General features: G+C 36.3%; 2 protein-coding genes and 1 long non-coding RNA gene across 3 annotated transcripts in view; 1 reads left to right on the forward strand and 2 right to left on the reverse strand.

Annotated features, from left to right (window-relative positions):
* Nucleotides 1-491: 491 nt before the first annotated feature.
* On the reverse strand, nt 492-11233 carry isoc1 (isochorismatase domain containing 1). The gene is made up of 5 exons (XM_053476216.1): nt 10967-11233; nt 8753-8872; nt 7355-7558; nt 6366-6482; nt 492-2684 (listed from the first exon to the last, which is right to left on the reverse strand). Exons 1-5 carry the CDS (start codon nt 11222-11224, stop codon nt 2538-2540), a joined length of 846 nt encoding a protein of 281 aa, XP_053332191.1. The 5' UTR covers nt 11225-11233; the 3' UTR covers nt 492-2537.
* On the forward strand, nt 10674-11495 carry LOC128505673 (uncharacterized). The gene is made up of 2 exons (XR_008355603.1): nt 10674-10855; nt 10938-11495. It is a non-coding gene; the product is annotated as an uncharacterized LOC128505673 (long non-coding RNA).
* Nucleotides 11496-12320: 825 nt separating this feature from the next.
* The window catches only part of slc27a6 (solute carrier family 27 member 6), a 28843-nt gene continuing 20223 nt past the window's right edge, over nt 12321-20940 (reverse strand). Inside the window, exons 6-10 of the mRNA XM_053516345.1 lie at nt 20790-20880; nt 18886-19084; nt 18148-18245; nt 16743-16873; nt 12321-15290 (exon numbers count right to left, since the gene is read on the reverse strand). Of these exons, the coding sequence (XP_053372320.1) occupies nt 15114-15290; nt 16743-16873; nt 18148-18245; nt 18886-19084; nt 20790-20880 (696 nt within the window). The 3' untranslated portion in view covers nt 12321-15113. The remainder of the gene's footprint in view (nt 15291-16742; nt 16874-18147; nt 18246-18885; nt 19085-20789; nt 20881-20940) is intronic.

A 20940-nucleotide genomic window follows, 5' to 3' on the forward strand; every position in this document is an offset into this window, starting at 1 on the left:
TGAACATGCTCCTGAAATGGTGAGTTTGGAAAACTGCTTGGTGGTCTTGGGCTCTTTGCCTGCTAAGCCCCACATTTGGCTGGCTGCTTTTCTATCATGGCCAGCAGTGACATTTTTTAGCAACTTGTGTTGCATTGGCTTAAACAAAACTTTGCCAAATGCCTGTTGAAGTACAGTAACTGAGACATTTCAGTCTGTGTGGTTGACATTAATTGTAAATCTTTTGTTTTCACTACCTTTTGTCTATGACATTATGAGACCAGATAATAAATGAGTAAGCTTTATCATAATTCATTCACATGTATGTAATCTGAGTTTGCAATAGCACTTGACTTTCGTGCTGCTTTTCTATTATTTTCTCATCAAATCGGCATACACTGTACTTTGCTTGAATCTCTGACACTACTTACCCTTTTAACGCTTTCCTTTTGACTCAGTTGCGTTTAGTTTTTTTAAATAATTGAATATCTTATTAAACAAACAGCATTTACAATGTTTAATACAGTGAATATAAACATTTATTACACACTTTCCATTAGCTGCTACAAAAATCAATGTGTTCTTATACATTAATGCGAACAAAGTGCACAAGTATTTTGTCACATCAAGTAAACTACCTGCAAGAAGTACAATCAGTTTGGACCTGTTCATGAATAGGCACTGTACTTTATATATATTTGTCCTTCTCACACATTGAGACAGAGACATTTTTCGAACGCTGGGTCACAGATGCTTTCTCAGTTAAGATGCGGATACACTTACGTTGCACAATCTTTGCAAAAACAGTTTGAAAATCTAAAACACACACATAACAGAGCCGTTTTATCTATAACAAAAAAAAAAAGATTTATTTGAACTACATTTAACATTATTTTATTGAACATGGAAAACTAGAGGTAAAAAAAGGAAGTCATTGAAGTGGTTTACTTGTTTAGCATTCATTAATATTTGAAATAATCTGCAAATCCCTACACAGTACTGCATGTGATGGTAATGATGTACTGCATGATGTTTTATCAATTATTATAATAACAATGGAAACAACCTGTTAAATGAATAAAAGTTATAGATTTTATAAAACTAGTTATAAACAATGGATTAAATTGAACATTTTCTTTTACAAAATATTACAGTTCACAATGATAATGAGATTTCTGAAACTAAATTTTAAAAAATCACGTCTGAGAAAAGTTAGTTTAAATCCAGAGATGAACAGATCAGAACAGGCAAACAGAAAGAATACCAAAAAGTAAAAAGCATACACACTATAAACACAATCGCCAGCCTTGCCAGGCGTAATGGGTAATTCAGTGCCAATGCAGTGCCAGTGCAATTTATAAGTATTTGGGTTTTCAGAAAACATGAAGAAAAAAAAAAATACAAATGTTTCAGATACACATCAAGAACCACACACACGCTAAAAATAAACAAATTCCCCAATATATATGATACATATGATATATATGATGAACATTCCACATCAAGACAATAAAAAAAAAAATGACTGACATCTATTTCCATCGGCTTGCTGTAACATTTTTAATTAACTGCCATTCCTAGAATATTAATACATACTGTATGCGTTTTATAGGGATGTTAATTAATGGTTTGTAATATATTTTTACACTCGACCAAATGACAGGTAGTCTACTTTTAGTCCTAATACTGACATTTTTCTAATAGTATATCTGTACCCTATTGACATGCTGAAAAAGTAGAATTGAAAATCTGAGTAATAATATTTTTTAAGATAAAGCGTGTGAGAGAGAGAGATAATAACTTTTATAAGATATGCACAGAACATACATTTTGATGACTTATTAATAGCTCTATTATAAAAGATATGCCACTGAAACACAGTACTAAACACATTACAAGTTAATAATTCAGTACAAACAGCAAGGCAGCACAACTCCTCATGCTCCACTGGCTCATTAATCTCCTAATTACACCTTCTGTTCAGTAACTGATGATCGTCTAAAGCTTGTGGGCTTCTACTGCACACTTATTCAGAACAGTGTTGCATTACTGCGTGTTGAACACATCTTCCATTCACATTAAATGTTTCCCCGAAGGGAATTTTCAAGGTACAGGAATTCAGGGGTTTCTGTGAATTTGTGTTGAGATATGAACAGGACACGCTTCCAGGCTGTTACGGTTGTCAGAGTGACTGTGATGTCTGTTCACACTTCCAGTGGTCGACGTTACAATTTACACAAAACAAACCCATTCACTTGACTTGCTGTGTCAGTTTGGTAGATTTTGTTCGACTTATAAAGCATTAAACGATTAATAAATATGCAGAACCAGGCAGTTTTGTTTGCAGGGCACATCTAAGCAAAAATGCTGGATAATCCACACGACCAGTGTTAACGGTACAGTGCTACAGTTTGGAACGATTTCAAATATTTTACGTAACTTTACAACCAAAATTCAAAACAACACTCGTCACAGCTAAAGCGTTTCTGCGAAATCTCTACAAGACATTAAACGAGAAAAAAAAAAGGGGGAGGAGGAGGTTTAGCGCCTCACGCTGGTCAGACCTTAGAGAGCAGGCCTGATTCAGGAGCGCTGGCCTTAATGATGTTCTGGATTTCTTTGAACTTTGGATGCTCTTTATCCGCCACCAGTTGCAGGAGGACCGACTCGCTGGTGGTGATGATGATGCCGGTACGCGCGAGCCGCTGAGAGACAGAGCAGGTTTTATTAGCAGAGCAGAACGGTGCAGTCATAAATCATAAATGCTTCTTCAGGCAGTGATAACGGGTTTAATTACAGTATGATAAATGCTGATAAAAGAGTTTTGTTTAAAAAATGTTTTTAAAAGTTGGGGTTTTTTGGTTTTGTATTGTTTGTCCAGTCCTAACTCAGGCCCGGTTTATTATTTTAATTATTTCAATATTGCTTCGAAATAGCTTCCAGTTAAAAATACCACGACCAACATGAGTAAATTTCCCTTTAAAGCTGCGTTTCTACGGCATTGAAAATACACCAGACGTGGATAGTAACGTTCACATTCATTATGGTGATAAAACTAGCCAAGATCCCTGGCAAAAACTTCAGCCATTGATCATTGCCAAGCTCAGTAGTTCCAACCTGGCACACAATTCATTATAGAAGATTTAGATTACAGAATGCTGTTTTTGGACGGCAAAGCCTGAAGCAGCAGGCTAAAAGATTTACGATGTGGGCCAAGACACATCACAAATCCCAATAATAAAAAAAAGTCCACTCAGAAAACTTTAGAAAATGAAACAAACCACCACCATCACCAGGTAACCATGATGGATCAGGAGTAAAACCACATACACGAACGCTCGTTTCTGAAACAATAAGGGGGCAATATTTCCACCATGTTCATGTATAGCCAAGCAGACTCAGAGGTTAGAATACACCTCGAAGACTCGAATACTAATCTTTAGACCACGTTGAATAACGTCCAAGATTTATTTTGTAATAAGATTCTTAAACTTCTACAACGCCTACCGTTCAGTCCGACTACCCGATGATCCTATAACTTTGCTTGATACAGTATAAAGAGTATTCGAGCAGCGGTTTAATCCTTGAGTCTATCCAGCGTTCTTAACTCCTTATTTGTACACTCAACTCGACCAGCTTCCAAAGAATCAAATTTAATTTGCTATGCACCATCAATGCCTTTTGCTTCTCATCTCATAACTGAGTCTCAGCCATACCTTTGAGTACGAGTCAAATATTCTAGAACGTTGAGTCAAACATTTGCTGTCTCCCCTCACAGCTTATACTAATTTCAATTTTAACAAGGATTTAAAGTAATGATTTGAATTATAGTAGAGTGAGAATGATCACTCGATTCATTTAGCATTAACATGACCCAATTCTAAGAGGTGTTCAAGTCAAACCAGGACTTTTGATTGCACAGAATAAAAGAACAGTTATAAGCGTAAACTTCTTTTATTTCTTTATGTAACCCCCTGCTACACTAATACACTCATCCCAGTCTTAGACATTGCTTAGATACCATCTCAGTATGCTGAAGCCATGATCAGACTCCTGGCTCCTTTAATAGCCCAAAACAAGCTTCTAAAAAGTTTTCTGTTGATTTTCAAGGATCAAATGTTCAACTCACTAAACACTCACAGAAACAACTGAGCCACCTTTGCCAGGATCATCATTCAGGAACTTACGGCCTTCTTTAGAACATTTCCACCATTCAAATGTTTTATTGCAAGAGCTAAGAGTTACATCACCGCACTGTGCTTGAAGTCTTCTGTAAATGTCAATCAATTTTACACCTTAATTCACGCAGTCCCGGTTTGACTTGAACGTCTTTGGTACATTACTAAATCAGGTGAAGATGTTGGAGATGACAGACAGGCTATGGACTATATTTCTGAAGTTAACATGGTTAACTCATGACATGATATCACGGATTCACATCACCTCATAATGCCAGGGCACTACAGTAAGTTTAATTCTGAGCTTGGATGATTGCTTAATTTTATTCCTGGGCTTTGAAAATACCTGTTCAAATTGTGTTGGCTGGACAAGAACAAACTGTTAGTATAACCCAATTTATTCACACATTCAGTTGAGTAAATTCAATTAACTTTTTTTTCCCCTGTATATTTCCAGACTAGACGCTTTTCATTACCTCCGACTTGCTCTTTTATTTTTAGGTGTTAACAATGAATATGATTTCCGAGTTATTAATGTTGAGTCTGCACACAAAATGATTTACCCTCTGGTGCAGTCACATCCCCCTTGACACATTTACAAAAATGGAGATTAAAATAGAATGCAGAATTCCACAGCACCAACCATTAATTACCGTTTTAACCTTCCTGGGACGATTAAAGAATCACACACATTCAAAGGAGCCGTGAAATCGGTTTTACTGGATTTATACACTTCTACAGTGTCACTGCTGAGTCTCTGTCTGTCTCGTCTGGCTCAGCCACCAATCATGACAGAATCAGGCCACAGAAGATTGTCAGGTCTACAGAAATGAGCGTGCCTGAAAATGTTCCTGAGTCAGGAAGTGGGTAATCAAAATCATCGCTGACACCTTACATCCAGGACACTCAGGATTTGAACTTTTTCCTTCCGACAGATGCTACAAATCACTGAGCGTCAACCAGACACACACAGGTTCACACAGCCAAGGACCAGCGAGCAAAGTAATAGGAGTGCGTTTGTGTCATATACTGTACATCATTAATCTTGGGTATACTGTGTGTATATATATATATATATATATATATATATATATATATATATATATATTTGATTGGATTATGATATTATTATACAAATATTTGTATATTATTTTATAATATATGCAATTTAATCATGAATATTGTTTGCTTCAGGCATACTGAACATAAACCTATTTCTACTGGTTATTCTGACTGATGTTATATATAGGCAGTTTGATGAACACACATAAAACTGTTTGTATACTAATATATATATATATATATATATATATATATATATATATATATATATATATATATATATATATAATCCGTTAATATAAGAGTAAACATAAAAGAAAGAAAGAGTCATGATTATTCAAGTAGATCCAACAAAGGGGCCCATATCCGCCAAAAGAGTTCAGATTTGTTCTGTAAGTCATACATAAGTCTTTCCAAAGTCTTTTCTTACCAAAAAAAGTCTTTTTAGTAAACAGTTTAAATCAGAAGGAAGATCTAGTGATATTTTACAATTTAGCAGGTATACAGTTGGAGACGTAGTGAATTATCTAGCCAGTATTTTCTGAACCTTGGGCCACTTTTGGTAGGTTCTCACCATTGCAGACCACAAACATCCCACAAGACCTGTAGTTCTGTTATTACTCTGACTGTCTTTTAGCCAATACAGTTTTGCCCTCGTTACAGACAGTTGCTCGAATCCTTATGCTTTCCCCTTTTTTTCTGCTTCCAACACATCATCTTCAGGGACACAATGTTCACCTGCTGCATAATACAGCCCATCCATGTCTGGGTGCCACTGTAATGAGATATTGTAACTGTAGCTACTGTGACAAGGGCCAAATTGTGATGGTTAGACGACTGGGTCAGAGCAAGTCCAAAACAGCAGCTCTTGTGGGATCCAAAGAAGGAGCACCTGTGACCCAGCGACAGCGTCATGGAGGGGAAAGCTCACTAATGCTCGTGAGGGGTGAACGCTCTCCCGTGTAGTCTGTCCCAATAGAAGAGCTACCGTAGCTCAAATTGTTGAAAAGGTTATAATTGGTTACCATAAAAAGGTGCCAGAAGATTGTTGTTTCAGTAGCAAAAAGTGGCATCTACTCAATAGATGACCAAAACCAGTGGTGATAATATTATGGCTGATCGATGTGTATAGTATATTAACGTTACCTCTAGTGCAAACATTCTGTCCATCATGCTTCTGGAGGACGTCGCATCTGCTACGATGTGCACCTCAAAGCCCTTCCCAATCAGTTCCAGTGCTGTCTGTTGGATGCACACGTGAGTCTACACGCACAGTACAAGAAGGGTTTATTTAGAGTGACTAAGAAGCAGGTCGCAGTGTCACTTATCATTAACTAACAAAGGGACGTATATGTCTACGTTTGGCACTTTACAACAAAAAAGGAAAATTGCTTAAAATAATGTATTTGTGTCACTAGATGGCAGTGTCTTCAAGTCTGTGCATTAAAATAAATCAAATAAAAATAAAAATAAAATTGTTTGTGTATATGAACTGAGAAAATTATAAAAATACACAGAATAACGAACGCTCAAACAAGAAGACACAGCACCTATTATTATTATTATTATTATTATCATCAGACTTATTTCAGATATTTGCATCTGATGTATTATACATGTGTTTTTATTCTTTATGAACCACTAAAACAATCATAAAACAGTTTATGCAGTACCGCTCTAAAATACTGCTTGAAATATTTTCTGTGTGATTGTGAGTAAGTGGCTGATAAAACAGCGCCAGATTCCAAAGGATATCTATCGAAGTGCCAATACTTAAAAGCCCGAACACTAATGTCCATGTAGGGTAAATGTTCAGAGATTATATGCTGAACACAAGCAATAAGATTTGCTGCAGCTCTGCAGATATATATCTACAGAACTGGCTACAGCAATTACATCAGAGTGCCAACTAAAATAAAAAATGTACAGCAATGAAAAAAATTATTTAGTAGTTTAATCAGTTTAATCATTTTATTAAGTTAAAATTAATTTTAATTTCTTTAAATAATTACATTAAATAATTACATTCTGTAAAATAAACAGCCCAAAAACAGAGAGGCTGCCTTGCTTAAAGAGAGAGAGAGAGAGAGAGAGAGAGAGAAACAGAGCATGAAAAAATCATTAGTGTCGCTCACCTCCACTCCGAAAAGCACAATGCTTCGAGCTCCTGGAGTCTCAGCCAGCACAGCTTCCACCTCGGGCAGCACCATGGAGAACTTGGTTTTAGGGAAGACCAGCTTGGCCCCGGTCAGATCCAGCTCCTGTACAGTGCTACCCAGGCCTTTTGGGTACTGCTCTGACACGATGACAGGGATTCCCAAAATACGAGCACCTTGGAGCTAAAACACAACATTAACCTCATCTGAACCCTCTGGTGCAATGTCTTATTAACCAGCGAATCTTTTCACTTGTAATTTTCACGCTCATGAGGCCTCCTTATAGCAGGCGTGTGTACTCAAGTGTGTGTGCAAATATAAGACACAACATGGCATTTTCATTTTTATATTGCAAATCAAGCTCAGTAAAGTTACAGTACCATAGATCCCTAAACTGGGCATTTGTACAGTAACTCCAATAGGATTTGGATTTTTGGTAATATTTTTGCTTTTAACTATAATAAATAAAATATGTCCTAAACTATACTAAATTTATTTTTCTCTTAATGTTCATGTTGAGTTGCACTATAACTTACCCATTCTTAAATTTCAGTTTTTTTCTTTCTTTCCTGCATTTTAGTTCTCATTGTTTTAAATTTAAGTTGCATTTTATTGAGTTTCTTATTTTTAGCAGTGTTTTCTTTTTTCAGTATTTACAAATCAAGATCTTCAAGAATTCAAGATCAAGAATTTTAAACTCTAATTCTAAATGTATATTATTTTACAGCAGATTACTCATTGTTCCTACCCAAAAAGACTTTTAAATTTCCATCCTTTTCAGATTTGTCAAATTCTCATTGCTTTCAGTAAAAAATATTTTTTTTAACCAAATGGTGGACACTTTTTCACCACAAGAATAAATAAATTACATAATAATAATAATAATAATAATAATAATGATAAACAGTATGTATATATTTATGAAAACAAAACTTGATTTATATTATATTGTTTATAAAATAAAGTGAAAATGCTCCTATTAGGCATTACATATAATTATATACTATTTGTATTAGTATATCATTGTCACTCAGCCTCTATTTTACCAAGCAGCATAAACTTAATTTATTACTTAATGAAGAAAAACTCCAGATCTTCAGGAAAATCAGAAAAATGAAAATATACAGATAGGCTTCAAGGTCACAGCACCTTCAACATGGTGATACTGTTAACAGTCTGAGAATAAGGTTCACATGAGTGAATCAAGGCAATAAAAATGTCTGATAAAATAATAGATTTAAAGAAGATAAACAGTCCTTCTCTGTCCTTACTGTCTCTGTTTTTAGTGCTAGAACTTCGCATAACAGGTAAAAACTTATTGCTATGGGAAAAACAGAGAGATAAATCAAGACAGACAGAAACAGGATAAATTTTTACCAGTCTCTGGCCAACACTGATGATGTCACCAAAGTACTTGATGGCAGGTCTGAATCGTTCCTGCATGTCGCAGCAGAAAAAAATGGCGGTTGCTGGAGAAAGATTGCCCAGTGTAGTGATCTACAGTAAAAGAAGAACAAATAAATCTCCTTAAGTGCTGTTTCTACCTGACAAACTACAACATTATCTATCATTTTTTTCCATCTCGTTTATTACTTGCGCAATGAACTCAGAGATCCCTCTCCATCATTCAGACATTTACTAAACCTGATTTTATTTAAGCAGCATTAAAAAAAAAGATGCTCATACAGTCTTAAAAACAAGGCTTAGGTTTTGAATGCTGAAAAAGACTCTGTAGTCTAGATCTAATAAAAAGGTCACAATTTCTTCATTGCACTTGAAGGATTAACACAAAGCTGTGACTAAATCCAGACTAGTAGAGCAGAATTCATAGACGGTCATCAAAAAGCAACCTGGCTTTCAGTTAATCCCAAAATACTACAGAGAAATTCTAGATAATAGGGTTGCTACTGTACCGCTATAAATTAAGCAAAATAGATTGTTTTTATATATACAGTAGTCTTGTTTTCTTCGTGTTGATCAAGGACAAATATTAGCAGTCATGCATGGATCATTTACACAGAAACAGATGTCATGCAAAAGCTGGAAGTCTCTTAGGCTTACATGCCCAGTTTGTAGGTTTACTGTTACAACAAGCCTGTTTATGTCAAGTAATTGTGTGACCAATGTGAACTATTACTGGAAAACACTTGGTGGTTGTATGAGACACTTGATCAGTCTAATAACCTGTATACTCCGAGAAAAGGATTCAGTCTAGCCCTTTTTTTCTCTGGAGACATTTCTATATTTAAAACCCATAACAAATGCCTAAACAGAGCTGCATTAGAAAAATAAAATTGTTTACTATACCGGGGACCATTAATGAACATAAAAATGTATGAAGACAGATTTCAATTTTGCTGAAAAATATGTATGGTTGTATAGTAAGCTAGGGTGTCTATGAGTGGCGTTTATGTCAAACTGGGATTTGTGATGAAATGTGTTGCAAATAAAGGTGTAAAACCGATTGACATTTACAGAGAGCTTAAAGCACAGTAATTTGACTCTTAGCCGCAGTAGAACACTTAAATGTTGCAAACATTTTACAGAAGCCTGTATATTCGAATGATGATTCCGGTGGCACGGAGCCTGCTGCTGTCGTTCTCCTGAACATTCAGCAAGTAGCACACTAAACCATTCACAAAGAACAGCATCCTGTGTGGTAGAACGAAATTATATATATATGTATATATATATATTTTTTTTTTTGTGTGTGTGTGTGTGTGTATACATACATATATATATATATGTAAAATGTATAGTGCACCACATTCATACATATATCATATTATATCATATAAATATATAGTTAAAATTAAACGATATATATATATATATATATATATATATATATATATATATATATATATATATAGATAGATAGATAGAGAGAGAGAGAGAGTTAAAATTAAACTATATACATACATATATATATATATATATATATATATATATATATAGTTTAATTTTAACTAATATATATATATATATATATATATATATATATAGATATATATATATATAGATAGATAGATAGATAGATAGATAGAATATATATATATATAGAATCAGGATGATTCAAAATTGCAATACAAATTAAATCAGCACGTAACTATTATGATAATATTGTAATATTGTGCCGTATATATATAGCACACTATTAACCCTGTTTGCTTCCAAGGTATGGTCCGTGATAACGTAATGACGTCACAACCTGCCGTTAAACATGATGTCAGAACGACGTAAACAAAATGCCCTTCAGAACTCGTACTTCCGCGTCACAACCGAGCTGAACGTTTACTACAGAGTGCGCTTTGGGAAGCGGCTCCTTACATCAAACGGAGTGCACTTACAGTATAAAGGGCGTATCAAGCTATTTGTGATTGAACCTCCGTCAGATCAACAAGTTAACACACTGCGTGTAGACAAACGCTGTTAACAGGACGAAATGCAAATAGTAACTGGAGATTATTTTAAACAGTGGTAATTAATCTTGTATAGGATTTAAACAAACAGCTTTAATAATAATAATATTAATAATAATAATAATTAAAAACGTTCACAGCAAACGAGCGTGAATGAAATCCGCCTCACATCCGTCTGAAGAGGAACTAATCGCAGCTTGCATTTCTCCGCTGTGGTGAATCCCTTGGGCAGGTCCACGTACTGTCCCCATTCCTCCGAGAACACCTGGATGAGGAATTTGCGGTGAACGTCAATCTGAGGGCCGTAAATGGAGAGAAACTTCTGGACGAGCACTTCATAGCCGGAGTTCAGAGGCACAGAGGACGGCCGCGAAAACACGGAAAACGAGAATAAAACGTGGACGTGAGCGCTGCTGGTGTCCGCCATGATGAGCCGAGCTGAGGACAGACTGCCGACTGCTGCTGCTGGGGTTCAGCGCTCGGAGATTTATATATCTGTCTACACATGACCTACATCAGCTCTGACCTCCAGATGGTGCTCAGTAGTAAAAATCTGGGAGACTATATATCAGGCGCGCGTGCGTGTGTGTGTGCGCGCGCGCACTCAGAAAACTTGAAAGGCTTACTTAGTCTCTTTCTTTGTTGTTTTGCATTATTGGTACTGTTTTGTGCATCAAAATAAAATAACCTAAAATAAAGTTTCCACGAATGAGTTTTTTTTTGTGCTTAAATTTTATATTATTCTGATATATTAAGTAGGCCTAGTTAGGTGCATAAAACTTTTACACAGAGTACAATAGTAAGGTGGAGATGTAGTGGTTAGCACTGTCAGCTTTTATCTCCAGGGTTGAAGGTCCGATTGAAAGATATGTGTGCTTGGTTAGTTTCATCCCGTTCTGCCAGTTTCCTCCCACCATCAAAAGAATTGCAGTCCAGGTCGATCGGCTTTTCCAAAGTGCACATCCTCGTGTCCTGCAATCCATGGTGTACACAGCCTTGTGGCCCAAGTTCCCTGGGACAGCACAACCCTACATAGGATAAGCAGTTTAGACAATGGATGGGTGGAGACATGGATATTCCGGTTTCCTCCCACAGTCCAAAGACATGAAAATTAAGATAACTGGCATTGCCATTTTGCCTGTAGTGTGTGTATCCTGGGAGATTGGCACCCTGTTCAGGGTGTACACCGCCTTATGCCCAAAGTCTCAGTAAGCTTCACCTAATAGCGTTTACAAGTAATATTTTGGAGGGGTTCATGTTTTTGTTTGTTTGTTTTTTTCCTATTATTTTCTAATATGAGTCTTACATCTTTCACTTGCATGTTTAAAGTTGCACTGAGTAAATAAAGCTGGATAAAACAAAAACTGTATCTGTCTTTACAGTATGTCAGGCTGCAAAGCAACAAAATGAGATTATTTAAAAGGGGACATATTCTTTCCTATACCCACTGTACTATAAGCATTTCACTATTTCACCATTTTATTACTTGTGAATCTGATAAAAAAAAAAAAACCTGAACAGCATTATATTTGAGAATTTCTTTATTATCTTCATTTTGTTATAGGTATGTGCAAACATTTACACTCGATTGTAAGAATGTGCTTTACATTGATTCAAATAATGTCTGCCATTTTAAAATAGCAGTTGTTGATTATAATAAACACTTACTTGTTTATTAATAAAAAATAAAAATCATGCAATAATTCCAGGCTAACTCAACTCCATGTATACAATAGCATTGCTGTAGCATTGAAGGCTATTAAATCACACCTCCAAACCAAATTCATGAATGCATGATTTAAATGGTTATTAAAAGAGATGCTCTTCAGCAAAATAAAAATAATATTAAACATTATTCCAGTACAACCCACACAAAATGTATCATTCACAGTAAATTCTAAATTATGGAAAGATTATGAAGATGGTTATAAACAGATTTAAGATCTTGGTGTAGGCATTCTCATCTGAGGCACAGTAAACTGTCTGAATTAATACATAAGACATTTTTATTACTTTTATTCTCCTGAAGATATATGTGGAGAAATTACCTACACAATAGTGTATATATTGTATATAGTGTAACTTTTTGTGAAACGGTATCAGTGCCATTACCTCCTTAAGATTTAGTTACACTTCTCATACAGCTCCTGTACTGTCAGGTGATGATTGGTCTTGAGAAAGATCCTGTCAATTGAAACCCACCCAATCACCATGATAGTGTCTCATTTCACTTGCTGCTCCAAATAATACAGCAAGTTTATATTCTAACGTTTATAAACCTGCTGATATGCTTATTATGCTGTCTTATTGTCAACCAAATATTCTATTAATAACACCATTTCTTTTGTCACTGATGATTTTATACAGTTTGTTAGGAATCTGTGGAATTTATCCAGGAGGATTAACATTTATGTGCATTTCGCAGTGATGTGTATAAGTATGGACTTAATTGGACTAAATTCTCACATAATATTGCAGTCTCAGTTTCTTCCTGGAAAAATTCCTTGCTTACTGACTTTAATGAAGGTATATGGGTAGCTCGGTGGTTAACTTGCTGGAAGTTCGAACCCAGGCTCTTACAATCAGCATCGAGCCGTTAGAAACGGCCATTGATATGACGGATACCTCTCCAGGTATGGGAGGGTATTTGTTGTCTGATGAACCCGAAGACACAAGGATGGTCCCTTAACCTCCCCACCCATCTCCTCTAGACAGAGACACCTTCCTGGGGTCATTAAGCCTATGCACAAAATCTACACTGCATGTGTGGGGGAAACAAACCAAGCACAGATAGAGCTGCAAACTCTACTGCTCCAACATGCACACGAACCACCAAGCTGCCCCATGCTCGTTAGTGGAATAGTAATTAAAGTAATCAAACCATAACTCATACATTCACAGAAAACTAACATATTTTTAATTTAAAAATAAAATATATATATAAATCCAATTCAGAGGGGGTGAATACCTACTATAGACAAGGGTCCTCCTGCCCAAGAGGGCCAGTGTCCAACACAGTTTGGCAAATCTGCTCAAACACAGCTGATCTGTTAAGTATTAAGTTCAGTGGGTGTATTTGGGTGCTGGTGAATAACAAACTTTGCTGGACACTGGCCCTCCAGGACTGGAGCTGAAGAAAGCTGCTATAGATCATGGGAAGCATTTGCAAGATTGCCCTTGTAACTGTGTCATGGCAAGCAGCTGTGCCTGTTTATTTATTTATTTGCAGAATCTGTGCATGCCAAAATACCTTATTTATTCCTGTGTTGGCTTTTGGAGCAGCTCTCTAGGCTGTTCTGAAAAGACTATTCAATTTATCTCCAATACCCAATCTGTCACGTTTTATTGAAAGTGCCACAGTAGGATAATGTGTTGCTCAGTCCCTCAAAAATTGGTGCATAAAATAACAACTGGAACATGTTCCACTGCTGTATACTGTATGACTATGTGTATCTAAACATCTATGGCTTTATACATTAAAATTCCTTCACTGGCCCCGGAGACTGGGTAAAACATCCTGGGTTTTGTCACTTCAATGATACATTTCACATGTCAGTATAGCAAATATGTAAACTAACCATTTGTAATACTACCGAAACGAAACATGAAAGATGTGTTGGTCTAAGTATTTTTCACCCCCCCCCCCCAAAAAAAAAAGGTCCAGGTGATCCATACTAAAACTATTGCAAAAAATGGAATGAAAAACATCTGCACAACTGGCTCTTCAACGAAGCACTTCTAATGATAAACATCTGTCCGTATCCATCTCTGGAGAGGTATGTAATTACAGACTGCAGCTTTAAATATAGCAAAGTTTTCCATCTAAAGTGAAATCTGATTTTATTGTAGCAGCAGTTGTCATTTCCTGTATTGATCTCCAGTGACGCTCCTCACAGCCAGGAAAGCAAGAGAACTGAGAGCGTCGAGGAGATGACGGTGAAAGATGAAGTCGTGGCATCATTAACGCTAAGAGTCACCTGCTAGACGGACCAAGGAGGTACGAGAACCTGATACCCAGTGGGTCACTGGTGAGAATCCGGCCTCTCATTCAGCTCCGTCGCAGCAATCAGTCTCCTCGCTCTCTGCAAAAAAGGCCATTCAAGTCATGAAAACTCCCTGATTCATTATTAACCGATAAGCTGTCTCAGTGAAATGTTCACAAAGGAAAAAGCAATCCATTATTCATTATGGAGTTATCCAGGCTTGCTTTCAGGCACAATCAAATATACAACACTACAAAAGAGTTAGGCGTGTTCAGGATCTTCCTTATGTCCATTTGGTTTGTCCGAGTAACAGAGCCGTTCACCGAGTATGGCCTACAGCTTCTGCTTGCCCGATGCTATGCTGTCGTAGATGGAGTCTGTGAGAGGAACGTAGCATTTCTCAGTGTAGTCTAAAAAGTAGAGCGGATCAGAGATGTTGGCAGGGTTGAAGCCGCTCTTCACCAGACCGAACTTCAGCTGCTTGAATGTGCCAGTCAACTCCATAGACTCCTAACAGATGGTAAAATAAGAGAACATTATGCCATACAGTGTTTATCTGTCTTTAATGAGTGTACTGCTTCGTATATGCACATGTTAAGCGTCATGCTGTAAGACTAAATCATATAGCTTCATGGTTCAGTAAACATGTTAAAATTAAGGTATAGGCTACCATCTAGTGAATGTTTAGAGCATACTGACTAGCAGGGGGTTTAGACATACAGACATACAGTACTGTGCAAAAGTCTTAAGCATAAAGATACAATGTTAAAATTGGTTGTTTATATACCAACCACAGCAGCAATCCCATTTCCCCTCTCATCTCTTCAGGCATTTAGAATTCAGCATCAGCAGTATATTAATTACCGGCCTGATCATCTGTCATCAACTGTATCTGTTTCTTACTGGTTCATGCCCTGAATTAGATGTTTAAATGCTCCACTAAATGATCCGTATCACCCTGTGATTCATTTCCAAGTAGCTTAGAAATAACAGAAAATCAACCAAAAATCTGAAAATGTTCATAACAGCATTTTAACATGATTTTAAAGTGGATGGTTTTGTACATCAAGACTTTATGAGGGTTAATATTTGTTAGAATGCACGCTATAAATAAATCACAGGCGTTCGAGTCAAATCCGGACTTTTGATTGTGCAGAATATCAGAACACAGTTTTGAGCAGAAAAAAACCTACCTTTATTTTTCGACGTAAATAATCTGCTGCTACACTAATACACGTATCACAGCGTTTCACTCGTATAATTATTTCCTGTACTTTTTTAACCTAGTCTACTGCATCTATTGTGGTACACCATACAGTACATATATGCGACTAGCAGAGCCAGGGCAGTTGAATACTGATAATATTAAATAATATAAATGAATTTAATATTTAAACACTGGAGCAATACAACAGTTAATTTAGCTTTTCCCAAAGTTTTATGTAATCAGATTCATTTGCAGTCAAAGTCAGGCATTGACCTACAGCTTATTGATGCCTGATATTCTTCTCAAAGAAAAGTCCTTTCTCGGAGGAGACAAATTATGTAATAATTACACATAACCTACATAATACAATAGACAGAGATCAGGTTGAAGGCCTTTTAGTATCTCTACTATATAACTCCGTAATGCCTGAAAAATATTGCATACATTGTGCTTTCAGCAGCAGGGGGCAGGATTGCCACAAAAATCTATTTTAAACTATAAAATTAAAACACACAAAACACAACTGTCTGGCTAAAAAAAAAAACACTTATTATCTAGACTAATCAGGAAAAAAGGTTTAAATTTGCCGCATTTTAGATATATAAAACGGTCGCCACATTGTGTACTGTTATCAGCTAAAGAGGGATAAATAAAATATTATTAGAGTGGAATGTTGCTCTATTAAAAAAAAAAAGAAAAACAAAAAAAATGCAACTTCTTTTGAAATCCACTAAGAATTCCTTTCGAAATCTCACCTGTATTCTGATGAAGAGAGGCCGCGCGTAAACAGGTAGGTAAGTCATGACGGTCTCAAACAGCTTCTTTCCATCAAACACACAGCCAGGTTTGATGATCAGTGAAGCCATACCAGCTCGACCCTCGCTGCCTGCGACAGAACATTTCTTTATTCATTTCTTTCATTTAGTGAGACGGAATGCACCCATGAGCAGTACTGCTTATATTAGTGTTACTGCTATTGTAAGTAGCATTTATATATTATATTTGTAATTATATATTCATATCCTATTTTTATTATATTTTCATCCTGGATAATGCAGCATCGTGGATCAGGATGCAAGTAAAACGTGTTAACAGACATTACTAACCTAGATGACTTTTAGAATTTTAGAAGTTGCTCCTATCTGTATAAATTTGACCTTGATCACGAGTCATGAATTAAATATAATGTATCATTAAATAAAGTATGCATCACATTAATATAAATACAGTATGTTTCACATTTCATATACTTTATACAGTTTATTTATACAGTTCATACTTTTTCATATTTCTACCTTATACTCTATTTTATTGTAAAAAAAATACTATATATTGTAAATTATATATTTTACATTCTTTATTTACATTCTTACTTTTTTTTTGCCTTTTAGGTCACAAACATTAGTGTAAACATTGCACTGCATATTATACTGTGCATGGTTGTGCATGTGAGAATAAAAAATTGAATATTGTAGCATAATTTTAGCATTTATACCATGTCTAGTAAAACATACTGCAAGTAAACAACTATATACAATTTTTTATTATTATTAATGAGCAGAGTTTATTTCATCTAACCCATCAAAAAATATATTAAAAGTATTTGAAATGGAAAGAATAAAAATGTATTTTGTCATTTCAGCTGACCTTACAGTACATACAGATGACACAATGTGTTATATACCAATGTGGACTAGTTGATCATGGTGCTGCGCCTGCAGGTTAATATGTACTGTATAGTGTTTGATTCTGATAGATTTCCAATAATGTTTGATGTTATCCCAAAGCAGTAAATAGCTACAAATCAGCCTCTTGGTGGCAGCATTCCCGCACAATTTGAGATGACTCGAAGGTCTAACGCTACATTACTTGCTTCACAACAAAATGCTTTATTCATTCATTTTCTATACCGCTCATACTCTACAGGGTCACAGGTAGTCTGGAGCCTATCCTAGGAAACTTCGAGCACAAGGCGGGATACACCCTGGGCAGGGTGCCAATCTAATCGCAGGGCACACATGCACACACCAGACACACTCACTCACACACTTACTCACAATCTACGGGCAATTTGGCAAGACCAATTAGCCTAATCTGCATGTGTTTGGAAAAGTAAAGAGTATTCTTTCAACAACAAAAAAAAAAGCCATGTTTTCGTACCTGGAACCTCCACCCCATACACATTGACTTCCTGAATAAAGTCCAGCAATCCAAGAATCTCCGTCACCTCGGTGGTGGCCACGTTTTCACCCTTCCATCTGAAAATAACACGCAGATGGTGAAGGGTTAGTCGTAGCTTAATGCTACTTGAACTGGAGGTCAGTACGGATCTATGATTAAAAAAGCTGTAGGTGGTAGAAGATCCTAGACTCACTGTTGGGAAAGCTTTTCTCACATCAAATACTGACAGCCATCCACATATATGTTTTAGCTACAAATGTTGAGTTTAGGTGTGAGGAATGGGGGGATGGAGCAAGAAAGAGAGCGAGAGAAAGAGAACAAAGGAGAGAGATTGAGGTTGGGCATAAAAAGTGAGTTGAAATGAGTTGAAATGAAGGGAAGAGTGAAAAACAGAGAGAGGAGTAGATCAGCAATAGCCTAACAGAAACAAAACACAAGCAAGAAAAACTTGAAAAACCTGGTAATGAATCTTTCCTCAGCATGCTAATTATTCGCTAAATTGGTCTTAAATAGAATACAAACAGCACCTCCAACGCACTGCAACATATCATTTTAATCATGGGACCAACCGTGGTATCAGATTAACTTTAGACCCAAAGTTATAGTTGTTTGCAAAGTGAATTTTGAACCTAGAACTTGTGATGTAACTCTGTTTACACATGCACGTCATGAACACGAAAAACCAGAGACACTTTCGACACGCATTTCCTGTCTTACCTGAAAGTGTCCCCGACTCTGTCCTTAAAGCTGATGAAATCGTCTTGATCCTCTGCCATGAGGTCGCCCGTGTTGAAATAAGCATCTCCTTTCTTAAAAACATCCCTCATGATCTTTTTCTCCGTTAGCTGTTTGCTTCCAGCGTAGCCAAAGAATGGACTTCGGGAATTGATTCTGGACAACAGCAAACCCATCTCCCCTGGATGAACAGGCTCAGTTTAGTAATCCCATCTCATTTTTTAAAAATATTTTAGAAACGTTAGCAATATCAGAAAACTTAGTATTGGGCAACCAACATTACACATTTATAAATCTATAAATGTGATTAATTTATATATTTCTTAAATCCAAGCCAGTATTTATCAAGCCCCTAAAATCCCTAAATTCTTATGTAACCACTTAAATTCATTATATGCATAACATTACAACACAGACAATTATGCCCAGTATTGTGTAGGCTCCCCCGCGTGCCATCTGGGCAGCCCGGGTCCCTCAGGACCTGACTCGGCACGATCTCTGGGGGTGAGCTGTGGTGTGAAGTTTTTGGGTGCTGTGTGTTGTGGGGTCAGGCGTATACCATGATCGGACTAGGATCCTGGAAATTTGAAATAGCTATACAGTAAAATGGCAGCCTTGGACTCTTTGCCCGCCAGACCGCAGTCATATTGGGCTGTGCTGCACTGGATGTTCTGGTGCCTTTCTATTGTGCCCTGAATTTTCACTGAGTTGTGCCGACGTCAATGTACATGTTTCAGTTGCAATTTTAATAACTATTTTTTATGCATTTCCTTCACAAGTCACAGTCAATTGCTCCAAAATCTACAAACCTCAATGTACAAGTTGGGACATTTTCTAAAATGTATGATTTGTTTTATTTACTTGAACCTTTAATTAACTGTCACAAGTACAACGTTCAGGTTTTCACTGACCGACTTAAATATATTTAAAAAAATGTAAAGACATTTATCATTTGGTGCGCATACAAACACACACACTCAAAAGAAAGCTGGGACAAAGGAAGGTTTACCTCCATGTTATATCACCTTTCTTTTTAATTATACTTTTTATTTATTATTTTGGAACTAAGGATTTAAATTGTTGCAGATTTGCAAGTTGTTGTTTTTTTTTTCACCCATTCTTGCGTGATACACAACGTCTTCTGCCCAACAGTCCATGGCTACTATACACCATACCCTCTCAATAGGTGACAGATCTGGACTGCTGGGTAAGCGTACCCACTCTGCGCCTGTGAGGCCACAATGTGGTGACCTGTTTAGAATGAGGGCTAAATTCGTCATGCTGGAATAACCTTAATAAGGGGATACATCTCTCAAAAATCCCAATATACCATTATATGTCAATAGCCCCTTCACACAGAAGCAAGTCATCCATGCTGTAGGTACGAATACTATTTTATACCATAACACTGATAACAGCTTGAAATTTTTTTTGGAGTGTATTACAGGCATCAATTTTAAAAATTTGTTTATATGTAAAATAATAATCAAATTTGTTAGACAAAACATTAAAATTCCTCGGATCCTTTGTCAATTAAATGAATGTTCCAAAGAATTAACAAACTAAAGGTTTTTGTTTTTGGTCTATTCCAGGAAATGGAAATATTTCCTTTAAATATTTACTAGAATATTTACTAGAAAAGGAAAAGTAAAAAATTAAAAGTTTCGTATATAAAACTATATATAAAGCATATAAATCTATTTCCCGAGCTTTTGACCCGTTAGTCTTACCCAGCTAATCTATCACTGCCCCCAAAGGGCCCTTCATGAGCTTCCATGAGAATTCCAGTGTTAATAAGACGTTTTTGGTCCAAACTACCTTTACAAGATGACTGTTAGTTAAAGACTAAGGATTTTTTTTTTAAAAAAAGGTATGCTTTTTCTCACCTTTCTCAACTGGCTGACAGAAACCCTGTTCATCTCTCACAGGTTCATCTCTTTCCATGTTATATTTCACCAACTCATAATTAAACATAAGCTGCAGGAAAAACACAAAAAGAAATGTTAGATTTTGAGCGTTAATATCCCAGCAGGAATC

The sequence above is a fragment of the Clarias gariepinus genome, chromosome 17 (genome assembly GCF_024256425.1).
Source record: "Clarias gariepinus isolate MV-2021 ecotype Netherlands chromosome 17, CGAR_prim_01v2, whole genome shotgun sequence".
NCBI lineage: Eukaryota > Metazoa > Chordata > Actinopteri > Siluriformes > Clariidae > Clarias > Clarias gariepinus.